At 44.3% G+C, this 16,472-nt stretch overlaps 2 protein-coding genes across 4 annotated transcripts in view; both read left to right on the top strand.

Annotated features, from left to right (window-relative positions):
* The first annotated feature begins 206 nt into the window (after positions 1–206).
* Positions 207–4,722, top strand: zgc:101664 (uncharacterized protein LOC450064 homolog). 2 transcript variants are annotated; one of them, XM_035165363.2, is made up of 3 exons: positions 207–1,046; positions 2,188–2,971; positions 3,885–4,722. In XM_035165363.2, the coding sequence occupies exons 2-3, from the start codon at positions 2,324–2,326 to the stop codon at positions 4,086–4,088; spliced, it is 852 nt and encodes a 283-aa protein (XP_035021254.2). In that variant the 5' UTR covers positions 207–1,046; positions 2,188–2,323; the 3' UTR covers positions 4,089–4,722. The 2 variants fall into 2 exon arrangements, with proteins under 2 accessions (XP_035021254.2, XP_035021257.2); XM_035165366.2 differs by having other exon boundaries at positions 207–1,061.
* Positions 4,723–5,395: 673 nt separating this feature from the next.
* Positions 5,396–16,472, top strand: part of LOC118114686 (phosphatidylinositol 3-kinase regulatory subunit alpha-like) — a 16,484-nt gene continuing 5,407 nt past the window's right edge. Inside the window, exons 1-13 of one of the 2 annotated variants that reach the window (XM_035165255.2) lie at positions 5,396–5,620; positions 7,747–8,237; positions 8,649–8,778; positions 10,426–10,518; positions 10,746–10,817; positions 11,138–11,254; positions 11,364–11,562; positions 11,775–11,857; positions 13,957–14,062; positions 14,696–14,794; positions 14,956–15,136; positions 15,223–15,348; positions 15,811–15,953. In XM_035165255.2, coding sequence (XP_035021146.2) covers positions 8,046–8,237; positions 8,649–8,778; positions 10,426–10,518; positions 10,746–10,817; positions 11,138–11,254; positions 11,364–11,562; positions 11,775–11,857; positions 13,957–14,062; positions 14,696–14,794; positions 14,956–15,136; positions 15,223–15,348; positions 15,811–15,953 — 1,541 coding nt within the window. In that variant the 5' untranslated portion in view covers positions 5,396–5,620; positions 7,747–8,045. Of the gene's footprint in view, positions 5,621–7,746; positions 8,238–8,648; positions 8,779–10,425; positions 10,519–10,745; positions 10,818–11,137; positions 11,255–11,363; positions 11,563–11,774; positions 11,858–12,669; positions 13,167–13,956; positions 14,063–14,695; positions 14,795–14,955; positions 15,137–15,222; positions 15,349–15,810; positions 15,954–16,472 lie in introns of those variants that run through there. The other variant, XM_047341109.1, reaches the window with a different exon arrangement.

Here is a 16,472-nt window from a genome sequence, read left to right as displayed (position 1 = left end):
TATTTTACGTGTGTAATGATGATGGTTCGCTGAGTTTGAGTCTTTGTTTCTGCTCTGATGTTTTATTATCAGTCACTAAAATGAAAACCTGACGCTGGAATCGTTTCTTACTTTTCAGCAACTGGTTTCATCATGGAACAAAACTTCAAACTGGAAACGAGTCCTATGTTAAATGAGATGTGAGAACAGAACTGTCTGGAACTTATTCACTGATACTTCATCTCACCTGTTGCTAAAAGTTAAGCCTGTCCCACACGTGTCCACAAGGTGGTGCTGTTTGACACTAACCGTCAGAGCCAGTGGCTGTTGAACAAAATGGAGGACATGACCAACGGTGGAATCAGCCAATGAGTTAATTCAAGTGAAAAACACGAGGAGTCACATTCAAGCTGCAGCTCGATGATTCTTCATCGGGACGATTTTCTCTGTTATAAAGTTAGATTAATTTTAATATTTAGCACCGACAACAAAACGGAGAAGAAACAGAAGAAACGTGTGTTTGACATGTTCATCCTCGTATAAAAAATGTCAACTGGACATTTTTCTGTATTTTGAGAGAAATTACCTTGTTAAGATTTTAAATTTTATTCTTGATAAAACTCAACAATCGCAAGATTGGAAGGATGGACAAACTTCATCAGTTCAGAAAACTTCAGAATAAGATCCGAATAAGCTTAAAAGTAATTCTGCGTTTGACTTATTCTTACAAATCCAAGAAAGAAAGTCCGAATAAATAAATGTGACCAACAGTATTTTACAAACCTGATAAAGAAAAATAATACGTCTGACAACTGAACAATACACAACAATACACATGTATATATATGTATATATACATATATATATATGATGGATGTATGGAAACTAGAAGCAGAAATGTGAAGTTTTTGAACAGATCTCACATGTTGCCTGAACTATCGCGAGAGTTTCCGGGAAGTGGTCAACAACAAACCGCTTCCGTGTTAGCCGCCTAGCAGCAGGCTAACTGCAAGCTAACTGTAAGCTAACTGCAGGCTAACGCCCCGGCGGACCGCGGCTGGTCTCAGGTCGGTGTTTTTGAGGTTTAGTATCAGTTTAGTTCCTGAGTTCTGTCTGTGACTGGAAACCACATCTCGTCTGTTTGTTAGCTGTGTTTAGCTTCTCAGCTAACTAGCTCCAGAAGCTACAAACATTAGCTGCCCTGTGAGAGAGGACCCCTGAGAGAATGTTCAGTTTTATTTCACTGACTTGAATTAAACTGGAACAGAGACTGAAACCTTCTGTTGATTTATTATATGGCTTTTATATAACTAGTTATTATATAATCTGTAAACTCTCCACATTGTTTGATTTGACTGTATATAAAGACCATCAGTGACTGTATATAAAGATGATCAGTGACTGTATATAAAGATGATCAGTGACTGTATATAACCATGTGACTGTATAAAAGACCATCAGTGACTGTATATAGATGATCAGTGGATGACCATGACTGTATATAAAGATGATCAGTGACTGTATATAAAGATGATCAGTGACTGTATATAAAGATGATCAGTGACTGTATATAAAGATGATTAGTGACTGTATATAAAGACCATCAGTGACTGTATATAAAGATGATCAGTGACTGTATATAAAGATGATCAGTGACTGTATATAAAGACCATCAGTGACTGTATATAAAGATGATCAGTGACTGTATATAAAGATGATCAGTGACTGTATATAAAGATTCGTGCTGTATATAAAGACCATCAGTGACTGTATATAAAGACCATCAGTGACTGTATATAAAGATGATCAGTGACTGTATATAAAGAGGATCAGTGACTGTATATAAAGATGATCAGTGACTGTATATAAAGAGGATCAGTGACTGTATATAAAGATGATCAGTGACTGTATATAAAGATGATCAGTGACTGTATATAAAGATGATCAGTGACTGTATATAAAGATGATCAGTGACTGTATATAAAGATGATCAGTGACTGTATATAAAGATGATCAGTGACTGTATATAAAGACCATCAGTGACTGTATATAAAGATGATCAGTGACTGTATATAAAGACGATCACTGACTGTATATAAAGATGATCACTGACTGTATATAAAGATGATGACATCTATAAATGAAATGTGATGGTTTAAACTATAGATATGTTGTATCTGTAAAATGAATGTGTTTCCTCTTCCACAGTTTGTTAACGGCTGCACGTCAGAGCTGATGCCGTGAGGATGAGGATGAAGATGAGGATGAGGATGAAGATGAAGACGGGGACGGGGATGAGGATGAAGACGGGGACGGGGCTTCAGTCTGTCCTCTGACTGCCTGTATGGAGGATGTGGTTCTTCATTATCATTCTGGATCAGTGGAGGAGCTCCGCTCTCTGTTCCAGAGGACAGAGAAGCTTCTGGAGTGTTTCCCCTGTCGGCCTCCTCCGCTCTTCAGGCCCTGGTTCCCCTCAGACCACCGCCCGCCCATCAGACCGGCCAAACCAGCTCCTGTCATCACCTGCGCAGGTGACTCACTGGTGTGTGACAGCAGGCCGCACACAACAGGAAACCAACCACAGAAGACTAGGTGTACTGGCTTTTTTTCTAAAAAACGCCACAATCATCCAACTTCAGAGACGACAGGAAGTCCACCTGAAAAGTCACAAAGAGGAAACGGTGTCCTCTGCATTTCAGAAACTCCGAATCATCTCCCCCCATCATCACTCTGCCCCAAACCAGAGAGAGGAGTCACCGGACTGTCGCCCCAAAAACTGCCACTGGAGGACAAACATGGCGTCCCTGTCACAGACGCCGCGGCCAAACGCTCCTGGAGCGTGTTTACACGGCGAGGAGTCTTTCCACAGAGCTGCCACTCGCTGTCCAAACAGTTTGACCACATGGTGTCTGTCCACAGGCTCCACCTCCGTCAGAGAGCCAAGTGGGTGATCAGAGGGAACAACTGTGGGTCGGCCCGGGACGTCGAACAGGTCAGCAGAAAATAGAATGAATGAATAGAATCATTAACAGCAGCTTATCATGAATTATTGATCCTATGATTAAATATTTAGCAGCTTATCGATCAGCTGTAAACACACAGCCCAGCTGAGGCTGTTTTCAGGTGTATGGTCACTAACCAGTTCTGCACAGTAAACATCGACCTGATGATGGCGCCAGATGAACAGTTATTTTTTGTCCGTATAGATTTTTACTCAGAACCCTGTCAGCCTCATGGTGGCGCTAGAATAAACGTCAGATGGATTTGTCCCCTGGTGACCTCTGACCTCTGTAGAAAATGTCATGACGGTCAGATGAGCCGGTGAAGAGGTGAAGTTTAACGTCACACAACATTTCATCAGACGTTAAATCTTAAACATCCACACTTGTGTGTTTTAGTTTTGAAACTAAAGCGTGTCGGTGTGGGAGGAGCCTGGGTCACAACTCGATCCTGGAGACTCACTCAGCTCACGCGTCTTCTCTTGTGTCACTGACATCACAGTCAGTGTTTCGTTCAGGTGTGACGATGACCGGGATTCTTCCGTCGGTTCTTCTACCCTCTCATCACCTTTAGACCAGACTCAGCATCAACTGACAGGGTTTTAGGTTTTTAGTTAATTAACTGATGCTTTTCTCTGTCACATGACAGAAAACTATTCTTGATAAAATAATCTGTAGATGAATAACTAATGAAGTTGATTAGAAGTAACACTCCTGTTTCTGTTTTGTGTAAAGATTCATTCCACCTACAAAAACTACCTTTTCTTATTTTAACATATTTTTTTAGGTTTAATTTATGTGGCTGAACGTCAGGAACTGAACTTTATCTTTATCTAGTAAATAATAAATCGCTTTTACTTTCCTTCATCTGTTAAATCTGCTTCTCCCCCCCCCCTCTCCCTGCAGGTGTGGCGGACTCTGAGCCGGTGCGTCCGGAGTGGCGAGCTGCCAACGTGCAACGCCAACATCCAGAGGGACCTGGCGGAGATCTGGGTGTTCTGCGACGTGCTCTGCTCCGAGCAGGTGGGACGTTTCCTGAAGGACGAGCTGCAGCTGTCAGGGAGGATCGTTCTGTCGGTTCACCAGCGAGGAAACGTCTTCAGCTTGTAGACAAACTAAAGTCGTTTTATTAGACAACAGACTCCGGTTTTTACATGTTTACAGGTTTTTAACAGTGAAAACACTTTCATATAAAAGTCCTGATGTTAACATGGAGCTCGAGGTTCTTCTCCATGTTTGCAGGATGATTATTGATCGATCAGAAACCAGAAATCAGGTGTTTACACACTGTCCTGGTTACTATGGGAATGAACTCAACTACAATATCCACTATTTTTTAACTCTTCACACTCACATGACTTTCAACCAGTAGAGTGCTTCAGACGACAGCCTCACTACTACACTGTGCTTTTAGAACTCATCCCTGTAGCTATGGTTACGCCTGGCGTCCACCTCTCAGGAGTTTCCCTTCTTCTCTGATGAAGACGGAGTGGATGAGTGTGTGAACTCTTAACGTGTCTTTGACTGTGTTTTCATCTTCTGCTTTGAGACGTCTTTTTGAGACGGCCTCTGAATTCTCAGGACAACTTTTACTGACGTTTTATGAGAATTTACTTGATGAATGAACCGAACATGAATTAAACCACAGACACGTGAAATCCAGCTGATTGTGTATTTAAATTCACCTGAGACCCGGTTACGGTGTCGTCACGCTCTGTTGTAAATAAAGCTTTGATATTTGTAATGAAGCGCCTGTGGTGGTGGTGGGGGGGGTTGTACAGTGGTGCATGTGATGTGCAGTTTGTTCTGGAAAAGCAGCAGCTGGAGTCACATGAGACACACACAAAGACACACACACACAAAGACACACACACACACACACAAGCACACACACACACTAACACACACAAAGACACGGCCATTTTAAAACAGTGATGCTCGTTTGAGGACAGCATGAATACAGTACACCCCCATCACTCACACACACACTCACACACACCTCACTCTGTTGCCATGGTACTGCATTGAAATGTAGGTTAGCGGATGTGACGTCAGTGCCCTGCCCCCCCGGAGGTTTAATCTCTTAAATCCACGTTAACGCTACAAATGATCGACGCAAAAAAAACGAGATGTGTGAAAGTTGAATATTTTCACTTTGACGAGGATGTTTTCGTCTGAAATCCGCGTCACGTGGTCTCTGCTGTTGTGGAATCCACATTCATTGAACAGTGCATTATAGGCCTTTTATTTTGAAAGGTGCCCGGAACTTGCCAATTCCACTGGTTTATGCGGTTATATAAGAAACATTGTAAAAGAAAATATGTAATTAAAGAGGAAACATTAGATTAAAATCTATAGTTATCTTAATAGTATATTTGTTTAGGTCAGAAGTGGACCTTTACTTAGAGTGGTGTTTTACTTTGACAGTTCTCAGCGGAAGTGTGGACGGTGCCGCTAGCTTCTCTCGCCGCTAACACATCTGATCCACGAGTCTTCTCCGCACAGATGATCGATAGATCCTCGATTAATCGTCCCGGGATCGGTTCGTGTGAACAGCTGGACGCGGCGTGTGCTCGCTGACCCGTGATGGCGCCGCTGCTTTCCTCCGCTGGAGCAGTTTCCTGCTGACTGACCGACAAAGGGTGAGCTAACGGCTACGAGCTAACAGGCTAAGCTAGCGCTGGAGGATTCTGGTCCAAACCGCAGCTGGACCGTGAACATGGCGCCGGTTCTGTTTACCGACGCGACCCGGAAACGGACACGTCCAGCCCTGGTCGCGTGTCAGTGTCTGTTTACTTGAGATCAATCCAGATCAAACCTGACACGCTGTGTGTTTGTCAAAGTTTTTACCTGTGGAAATTAGTGTAGATCATAAAATATCACATATTCATACATGTTTTCATCTTTGTCCATTTCTTCTGAAATCCTGTAGATTTAGTTGAATTACGTTGTTAAAGTCGCTCTGTCGAACATTTTGACTAATGGATATTTGTATTGTTTATTCTGACGATGTATTTTTATAATTATTTGATCAATCAAAGTAATTATGGATTTAGTGGTAATGAATCATTATTGTTAGTAGCGGCTCTCTAACTTCAACTCCTTTTCTCTGTTAACTCTCCTGTAGTTATTTCTAATGAGATCTGAAGCTGACACATAAACAAGTCTGAATCTGCTGAAACATTTTTCAGTTCATAAATAGTTTCTAATTGTTGATGTCTTCAAATGTGTTGTCTCGATCCCAGTGGAGTATTTATCAGGTCGTTTGTCCAGGAAATGAACTGCTAACAGTTATGATTGTTACTTTATTCCTATCAAAAAATATCTATCAAAAAATGTGGAAAGTTGTGAAGTTAATTAGATTTTTGGATTTACTGCTTTTCTCTGATCTGTTCTCTGAGAAAAATGTGTAACAGCTGCTGGTTTGAACAAATCGACCAGTCTATCGAAAGTAAATGTAACTGGCAGCTGTGTTGAGTAAGTGATACCAAACCTTGGACCTTCCAACATATGAAGTAAATTAACGACGCTGTCAGAAGTCGTGATATCAGTTCTTCGATGTTTTCAACGTTTAACAGATCACATGATCAATAATTCAAATGAGCTGATCAGTTGATATAGAAAATAATAGTTAGTTGCAGCTCAAGAACAAAGAATTGAACATCAAATTATATATACACACATTTCATATGTACGTGCAATAGAGGCCTGTAATTCTCCAAATCCACTTTTTTTTAGGGTGGATGTAGTGGGAGTGTAAGAAAAAGCGAGGGGGGGATTTCTGGGTTTTATTAAAACCAACATTTAAAACAGTAAATAGAAGAACACTAAAGAACATGTTGGACTTCACATAAAACTCACACACACACTTCACGTGTGAGTTTTATGTGAAGTCCAACATGTTCTCAAGAAGACAATATTTAATGCAAGTGATAAATAATATAGTAAAACAATAACAGGATTAAATGTGTTCATATGAAAATGGCGTCAGACGTGTGATGTGTTATTAGACCCAGTGTCTGTGTGAAGTTTGACCCCCCCCCCACAATGAGTCTGGTTCTAGAGGTTTCTTGATGAGCAGTTTCTTCTCTCCACAGTCGTCAGCGCTGCTCATTGTGGGAACTGTTGGTTTCTCTATCTCGACCTTCTATGTAAAGTGTCTTGAGATAACATATATTAGGATTTGGCGCTAAACAAATACAATTTAATTGAATGTGATCTGAAACAAACCCCACTGACTTTTTACATCGTGAACACTATCAGTGTGAATCCGCAGCTTCTTGGAGGAAACTGAAGTGTGATAGCAACATAACGTGGTTTGTACAGAGACAGGAAACCAGCGTCTCCTGTATCACAGAGTTCACATCTCTCTGATCTGAGCGTTTACCTGTTGCACCGAGGAACGGAAGATGATCTGGTCAGATTCATGTTGATTTGTTGTTTAATCTGTAAATCCTGTATTTAATACAGTAGAGAACAGACTTCCAATGTAATGATCCATTTCCATCAAAACATCTGTATATCTTTTACCACCCGCTCAGGCAGATAGACCTCAGTATAGTTTCAGCTGTAGCTGTGCTCGTTCCTGCGGGGGCCATGTAGATCTCAGCAGGAAGTCCCAGCCGTGAAGCAGGTCTGGTCCGGTTCAGACCTGGTGTTAACATCCGTCCTCAGAGATCTGATAACAAGTGTTCAGCTTTAAGTTCATCTGTTTGGTTTGTGCGTCTGTGTCGTCATGTTAACGCTTTGCCTCCCTCTTGTCTCTCAGGTTGATCCGTCGCCTCGCCAGATGTGGCCACTACCTCTGCTCAGACTCCTGTTCATGAACGGCAAGGATGCGTTGATTGAGCGGCTGTGGCTCGGCCTGGAGGGATGACAGGACTTTAGCAGACATGGAGACAGGGGAGACGAGACGCACAGACAGCTGCAAACACCATATTTACGAAGTCTAGATTTTCCATCGCATTAGATTCCCTTAGGTTGAGAGTAAACGCTATTTTTTATATATTTTTTATTCAGAGCTAGTTTTGTTAGTTTTTCCAAAGCCATACACACTCAGACGGCAAGATGAGCTCGGAGGGTTTTCAGTACCGAGCGCTGTACGACTACAAGAAGGAGCGGGAGGAGGACATCGACCTGCATGTTGGAGACATGCTGCTGGTCAGTAAAGGAGCGCTGCTCGCCCTCGGCTGCAGCAACGGAGCCGAGGAACGACCGTCTGAGATCGGATGGCTGCCGGGCTTCAATGACACCACTCAGGTTCGGACCCGCACTGTTAAGTTGGTTAGGCCTGTAAAATCCTGCATTGACTTGTTTAGAGATGGTTTAAACTGGATTTTAAGAACTCATCTGTCATGCCCTCTGGTGGACAGACTCTGTAATGGTTAGTGAAGTATAATTATAGTAACAACAGACTTGTCTGTGTCTCTAATAGGGCTGCAACTAACGACTATCCTGATAGTCGATTAATCTATCGATTATTGAAACGATTAATCGACTAATCGGATTATGAATTTTTCATAACCCTGATGAAAAACACACACTATGACGTAACCAACGAATCATTGACTATTAAATTCGTCAGCAACTATTATTGTCATCGATTTTTGTCGACTACGTCGATTAATCGTTGCACCCCTAGTCTCTAACTTGTCTCTCCCTCGACCGCAGGAAAAAGGTGACTTCCCAGGTACATATGTGGAGTTTGTCGGTAGAAAGAGGATGTCCCCACCCACACCAAAGCCCCGCCCACCGAGACCGCCATCTGCAGCGTCGCTGAGGACGGACTCAGAGTCTGAGGGTAAAGCTCCACTTACACTTCTGTATCTTTGATCTACTCCCCCTGCTGGACGTTCTATTGCTTGAATAAGACCAACATAAAAGCAGCTACCTTTACGCTTGTGAAATCCACATATGTTATTTCTCCGGTGTTGTATATTGTTGGTGGTTTTCCTTGCATGTGCAGCTGGAAAAGGTTATTGGGAGATGGGCGTCTGAAATACTTGACCTGCTGGCATTGTGCCCTGACCTCGGACTACTGAAGGAAAATGGAGGGAGAGAGAGGCATGGATTTCATTTTGTCCATTTAAGCTTCATGTTCAGCCTGAAACCAGCTCAGTGTGACTCACACTTCAATTTCCTTCAGCTGCTTCCTCGTCAGGAGCTCACACACACACACACACACACACACACACACACACACACACACACACACACACACACACACACACACACACACACACACACACACACACACACACACACTGTCATGGGTGACTTTTGTTGGTGTTACATAGTCTTTAATTAATTTCCTGTAGATTTACACAAACCTTAACCAGCGACTCAAACATCAGCATTTTAATTGGTGGTTTTGTCTCCCGTTGGACAAACTGTCCCCAATAAAGCGTCTTCAGGTTTCTCCTTGGACAGAAACATGGAGTCAAGTAAGATGCACTTTATTCTTCATGTGCAGCCTGAACTGAAACCACGAGATGGAAAACACATGAAAGAAAACCTCAGAACAGCATGTGTACATTAAAAGCTTTGAGTTTACACACACACACACACAGCTGGTGTTTAATCAGGGTTGTGGTTGCTGACTGAACAGATCACAGCTCTGTGCTGCTGCCACCAGCCTTTACCAGAGAACACAGGAAGTGTGTGTGTGTGTGTGTGTGTGTGTGTGTGTGTGTGTGTGTGTGTGTGTGTGTGTGTGTGTGTGTGTGTGTGTGTGTGTGTGTGTGTGTGTGTGTGTGTGTGTGTGTGTGTGTGTGTGTGTGTGTGTGTGTGTGTGTGTGTCAGAGCCTCCTCTGCTTCCTGCTGCCGTCACCCTTTCATATTAAAGGTCCCTCAGCTTGTTGGAGCCACTTTAAACTACAACTATGAATCCTCATTTCAGTTTGACTCTGAAACGGAGACTTTAGTAAACGATGACACGTTCTCTTCCTGATTGGTTCTCATCAGTCACATGACTCGACTACCAGCGGTGAACACAAAGCTAACACTTCCTGTCGGTAACAGTTCCACCTCGTCGTCGCTGCTCTGACTCTTCACCATCACTGCTCCTCCTTCAGAGGAGTTTCTGTTACCAAGCAACCAGCTGCAGAGACAATCTACTTCCTGTTTACATCACATGACCAGTGGACAGAGATGAAAACACTAAACAGATCCAGACTTTAAGTTTAGTTTCCGTTAGATTTATTTTACAGTTTATTTCAGCTTTAGTTGTTTTTTCAGTCAGTTTTGGCGGAAGCTTTAAATACTACATTACCCATGAGCCTCAGCGGCTGTTGCTGTGAAGTCAGCCTGAGACTCAGGAAGTTTGACCTTTAACAACAGAATTATGCTCTTTGATTGGATGTTTGTGTGTGAAATGCATCCTGGGAGTTGTAGTTCATTTGAATTCCTCTTTGTTGAACTACAGAAACCACAGTTTTCTTTTCTTCAGGCTTCGTGTTGCCCGACCTCCCGGAGCAGTTTGGCCCCCCGGACACAGCGCCCCCCCTCCTCGGCAGGCTGATGGAGGCCATCGAGACCAAAGGTACCAGAGTCACACATGTTAGTTTCATATCATCAAACATAGATGCAGATTCTGACAAGGAACTTCTCTTTGCTCCCAGCACCTTCATCACATCGGACAGCCTCAGAGACTTCATGTTCTGATGATCTGTTGCTCTACGTTTTGCACTTTGCTCTGTTTCGTTCTGCTGTAAACTTTGTAGCAGGATGAATGATGTTAATTTGAACGTGTGGTTGGTGTTGCTGCAGGTGTGGACTGTCCCAGTGTGTATCGCAGCATGAGCGGCGTAGGTGTGGACGCCCGGCAGCTGGCAGACGCTGGTGAGGAGTGGTTTAACTTATAAATCAATAATCAGAGAATCAGTTGATTATTCGTAGATTCCAGGTCTGGAAAGTGAAGCCGATGCAGAAGTGCCTGAAACCTGTACCGTGTGTAATGACCAGTAGAAGGTGACGAGAATGTTTCTGAATCTGAACAAAATGGTGGAAAAACTGGTCGTTGCTCTAGATTCTCTGTTACACCAGGATTTGAATAAGTAAACAATTATGAAGAGTTGTGATTAAATTTAATTCTGAATTCATCTCCAGCCTCATTCTGATCATGTGACTGGTCCATTAAACTGGGGTGTGTTTGTTTTCAGACCTGGAGCAGCTGGAGGTGTCGTCCCTGTGTGACGGGGTGGTCCGCTTCCTGCTCGACCTCCCTGGTCCCGTCCTCCCCCCCTCACTTCAGGCCGACATGATCCATGCAGTGCAAGGTCAGCAGACGCCCCCTCTCGCTCGTGCTCACCTGACAATTCAGACAAATTGTAGTTTTGTGGTTGGACAGGCTTTTGTTCACAGTTCTGCTCCCTGTTCTGTCTGCAGAGGTCGAAGACCCAGAGGAATGTGCCCAGGTGCTGCGGGGCGTGGCAAGTTCGCCGGCCTGCCCCCCCCAGTACGGCCTGACCCTGCTCAGCGTGGTCCGACACCTCGCACGTCTCTGTTTACACGCATCCAGAAACCAGCTGAGCCCTCGAAACCTGGCTGAGAGCTTCAATCCACTGCTGTTCAGACAGACTGCAAGGTCAGTGACACACACACACACACACACACACACACACACACACACACACACACACACACACACACACACACACACACACACACACACACACACACACACACACACACACAGTGATGCGAGTCCTCCAGAGACGCTCAGAATGAAGTCTTGTGTTTGAACCAATGAAAACCGATGAAAAAGTGAGTGTGATGTTGATGTCTCTTTGGGTTCAGGTCTGACTCAGGTGTGGATCCTCTGGCTCAGGTCCTGGAGGTTCTGATCAGCAGCGAGCTCAACATGAACCAGGCTGCACCAGGTAACGTGCACACGCACACACACACACACACACACACAAGCCGTTATGTTCCCCACATGTTCCTGTTGTGAACGAATCTGACCCGGACAATCTCCTGCTGCTGCTTCATATGAGAAACACTAACTACAGAGATTGACTCAAGCGAGATCCCCAGGACGGACTGAAGAGCATCAGCAGAATAACAAGAGTACAGCATTCATAGCTGTATCAGTGTAAACTCCTCTACTGGATGTTTTCAGTTCCTCATGGCGGCGAAGCGGCGTCACCCTGGATGTGTGTGTCACTGTCACAGCAGCTGTTGCTCAATTCAATGTCAAACACTGGTCGCGTCCTCCCTCGACGTGAGACCAGGGACACGTGAACAGAAAACACAGTTCTGTCATGTTCTGCCTCCCTCCTCTGAGCTTCTTTTTATCTGTGTGGTCATGTGACCCATAGTGTAGTGCATAAAGGCAAATGAATGCGAGTGCACAACATTAATACAAATCCAGCTCGGTTAATCAAAGTGATTATTGTCGGGTTAATCAATAATGAACAGGTCTGATTTCTCTCCGTCAGCAGTAATTGAAAGCGCTCAGTCATTTCCACAGTCGGTCTGAGTGAACCTGTCAGGATATTGATTCCTCGCTCTATCGATCAGTCGCTCGCTCAGACCGAGCGGCGGCTGGAACGATGACATCATCCATCCAGCGAGTGAGAGATGCAGCAGAAGAGGGGAGGGGAGGGGGTGTGCTGCCTCGGTGATATCACTGCCATCGCAGGATTGGCTGGGGGCAATGGTGATGTCACACATCTCCAAGCTGCTCTCCTGAGCTTTGAACTGAGGCTGGGAGAGAGAGAGAGGCGGACGGAGAGAAAGTTGCGTCGTTTTAAATGTGACAACTGAGGACGACTGCTGCCGTCAGACAAATAGACTCGTTGTTTCTAAGGACGTTCGTTCCTCTGAAGTCTCAGTGAAGGTGTAAAAGGTGAAGAGAAGAAGAAACCCTGCAGCTTTTCAGTGCTGATGGAGTGAATCGTAGAAATCCAAGGAAGAGAAGGAATCCCCGGGCTCAGGGAGGGACATGTAGCCCGGACCTGTTTCCCTCCACATGACGTCAGTTTTTTCGAGACAGGACAGCAGCGCTCAGCTGAAGACCGGACATCATGACATCCAGAACAGAGGTGTCATTTCGCCCCTGAGGTGGCGTGGAGGAGGGCAAAGGTTTAGAGACCGCCATGGAGCGAGACAGGGGAGGCAGGGCCGAGGGCGAGCCGCTGAGGGGAGGACGAGAGAAGATCCTCTGCTACATCAACATGCAGAGTCCAGGTAGGAGCTCAGACCTGAACCTGCAGCTGCGAGAGGGGACGGACACCTGATGGCGCTCTGACTCAGAACAATAAGATGGACGCCGTTGAGTTCTGATGTTTGTAACATATTGTTTAGACCAATGTTTAAATGGTAAACGTCTGAGTACACACACACACACACACACACACACACACACACACACACACACACACACACACACACAGATGACAGTGTGTGTCCCAGTGTGCTCAGCAAACATCGCATTCAGAGTTCAGGGATTCAACTGAGTTATTTTTCATCCGTTAACTTCTCCATCAACAGTTTTGTCTGTAAAATGTTACAATTTTGTAAAAAAGTATTTGTTTAAATTTGATGATTTAGTGTGTTTGTCATATGTTCATGTATAAACTTTAGAGAAGTACAGTTTGAATGTGTTTCCGAGACGACACTGTTCCTCTCCGGGGTTAATTCATTTAAACGTGCAAACTGCAGCTCAAAGACAACATGAGGATCCTCATCATTTTCTGGACTTAAATAAAAATGCAGCAGGAGATTGTCCGTGTCAGACTCGTTAACAACAACAGGAAAATGTCGGGAATTTTGAAATCGTGTTTCATCACAGACATCAGGAGAATCTTCACAGATATTCTTCTCTATAATCTTAAACACGGCCACACTACACTACAATAAACGGATATAATTCAGATTTTTGCTCCAGAAGCAGCGACGCATCGTCTCACGTCTGTCATGTGACCTCACGGGAAGCAGACGTACAAACATGCTCTCTGTCTGTGATCGTGTCTTTCAGCTTTACCTCCCAAACCAGTGAAGTCGTCGACTCCAGCAGCTCCCAGTAGTTTCAACAACAGTATGGCTCTGCAGGACGCTGAGTGGTACTGGGGAGACATTTCCAGGTAACACACACACATCAGTGGATCAAGGCTACGAGCTAAACCGGAACAATTAGTCCAAGTATGAAATATGTGAGTTCTCTCCGGAGCGGGTCAAGAGCTTCATCCGTTGAGCTAGCTGATTAGCATGCTAACATCAGTAGAAATTGGCCTCATTCACAAACCGTTCTTCTTACACGGTTTTTTGTAAGATTTTGACATTCGCCTGTTTTCTTATCTGGGATTTGTTCTCATGTTAGAACATAATCCACTCGCACTGAAGAGAACACACACTGACAACTGAAATGCTTGTGTAAAATAATCAGTTATTATGTTTTCTGATTTTAATTCTACAGATGTAAAATAAGATTTAAACTACAATAATATTTTTTTTTTGTATTATCTTAAAAGAAGGTAAGTTTCAGTGTATATTTAAACTTTTCAACTCATGAACATGTTGAAGAGGAGAATATTTAGTCTTTAAGGTTTTACACACTGAAAGGAGGGTGTGTGTGTGTGTGTGTGTGTGTGTGTGTGTGTGTGTGTGTGTGTGTGTGTGTGTGTGTGTGTGTGTGTGTGTGTGTGTGTGTGTGTGTGTGTGTGTGTGTGTGTGTGTGTGTGTGTGTGTGTGTGTGTGTGTGTGTGTGTGTTTTGAAGGGAGGAGGTGAACGAGAAGCTGAGGGACACTGCTGACGGTACATTTCTGGTGCGAGATGCTTCCACTAAGATGCACGGAGATTACACTCTGACTCTGAGGTAAACTACACTAACGCCACTCACACAGGCAGACGCATGTCAACTGCATTGAAACACATCCAGTGAAAACAGTCCACTCACAGCGGACGGCTCCGTCCTCACCTTCAGGCCCATGGAGACAAACTTCAGAGTCCAACCCTGGTGTTTTCTCTTTTCTGCAGGAAAGGAGGCAACAACAAACTGATCAAAATCTTCCATCGGGAGGGGAAGTACGGCTTCTCCGACCCGTTAACCTTCAGCTCGGTGGTGGAGCTGATCAACCATTACCGCCACGAGTCTCTGGCCCAGTACAACCCCAAACTGGACGTCAAGCTGCTCTACCCCGTCTCCAAACACCAACAGGTGCGGTTACATCTCCACAGATCAAGTGCTGGTTTGTCAGTTGTGGAGTCGTCTGATTGGACGTTGTTGTTGTTGTTGTTGTTCAGGACCAGGTGGTGAAGGAGGACAGTATTGAAGCTGTGGGCAAGAAGCTGCACGAGTATCACCTGCAGTACCAGGAAAAGAACCGAGAGTACGACCGGCTGTATGAAGAGTACACCAGAACATCACAGGTACACGGCGCGGCCACACTACAGTCACTGTCCGGTCACATCTGCTAACATGGAGAAGGTTTATGACCTATTCTGCAAACAGCCACCAGGGGGAGATCCAGATGATTTGGCTTCACTTTATGGAGCCACCTTGTCGTCCATCTTTAATCAGTCTGTTCCACCGCATTTAGTTTTTCTTGCAGACATTCACTACAACTGAGTCGTTAACCTTTCATGTTTTTACTGTGTTGGTTTTGTTTTTCTGTTCATATGAATATTCATGTGTCAATAACCACAACAGACAGAACTCTGTCGTTCAGTTCCACCATAAATATCTGATCATTGAAATTTATATCTTTCCTCTAACCTGTTATTTCTCTCCTCCTCCTCATTTCCTGTCTTCTTTCTCGTTTTCTTACTCTTCTCTCTCCGTCCTCCATCCTTTTGCCACCCACCACCACCACGTCTCGGCGCCCCCTGCAGGAGATCCAGATGAAGAGAACGGCCATCGAGGCGTTCAACGAGACCATAAAGATCTTCGAGGAGCAGTGTCAGACTCAGGAGCGCTTCAGCAAAGAGTACATCGAGAAGTTCCGTCGAGAGGGCAACGAGAAGGAGATCCAGAGGTAGGCCGTCACCGTGGCAACTGTGACACGAGACCTTCAGAATGCACATGCACGTATATGAAGGAGGCCGAGTTGCCGCAGCAACACCCCCCCCAAGGGGAAAAAACACCTGCTCGTAAATTTTATCTGAAAATGGAAGAAAAAAGTTTGTTGTTCAGAAACGACAGAAACATCAGAACAACATGAAGGAATCTATTCTCCTTCATCCCCTTCATCTTCATTCTTTTCTTCCTCCTCTTCTTGATATTCTTCCTCATCTCTTCGTCATCGTCTTCTTTTTCTCCTTGTCCATCTTCTCCTCCTCTTCTACTTTTTGTTCTGCTCCTTTGTTTATAAGCTAAACCTCTGGAGATCACAATGACATCATTCATCCGACAGTTTTGTCCATGAAGTCATCGCGTGACGTTGAGGAAACATTTTGACTTCATTAAATCGTTTTTTCACACTGATGGTTGACGCTCGTTACCTGATAAGAGTCAGATGTGTCTGTGACACATTCACAAAATAAAACACTTGTGT

Source organism: Hippoglossus stenolepis, chromosome 9 (genome assembly GCF_022539355.2).
Source record: "Hippoglossus stenolepis isolate QCI-W04-F060 chromosome 9, HSTE1.2, whole genome shotgun sequence".
Classification (NCBI taxonomy): domain Eukaryota; kingdom Metazoa; phylum Chordata; class Actinopteri; order Pleuronectiformes; family Pleuronectidae; genus Hippoglossus; species Hippoglossus stenolepis.
This window is presented reverse-complemented; position numbering and strand designations above follow the sequence as displayed.

What these genes read in the sequence shown, in the direction of transcription:
- zgc:101664 (XM_035165363.2), top strand. Translation starts at nt 2,324, where the DNA reads ATGGAGGATGTGGTTCTTCATTATCATTCTGGATCAGTGGAGGAGCTC. An exon ending in CGGCCCGGGACGTCGAACAG is followed by an intron (nt 2,972 to 3,884) that starts GTCAGCAGAAAA and finishes CTCTCCCTGCAG; the next exon opens with GTGTGGCGGACTCTGAGCCG.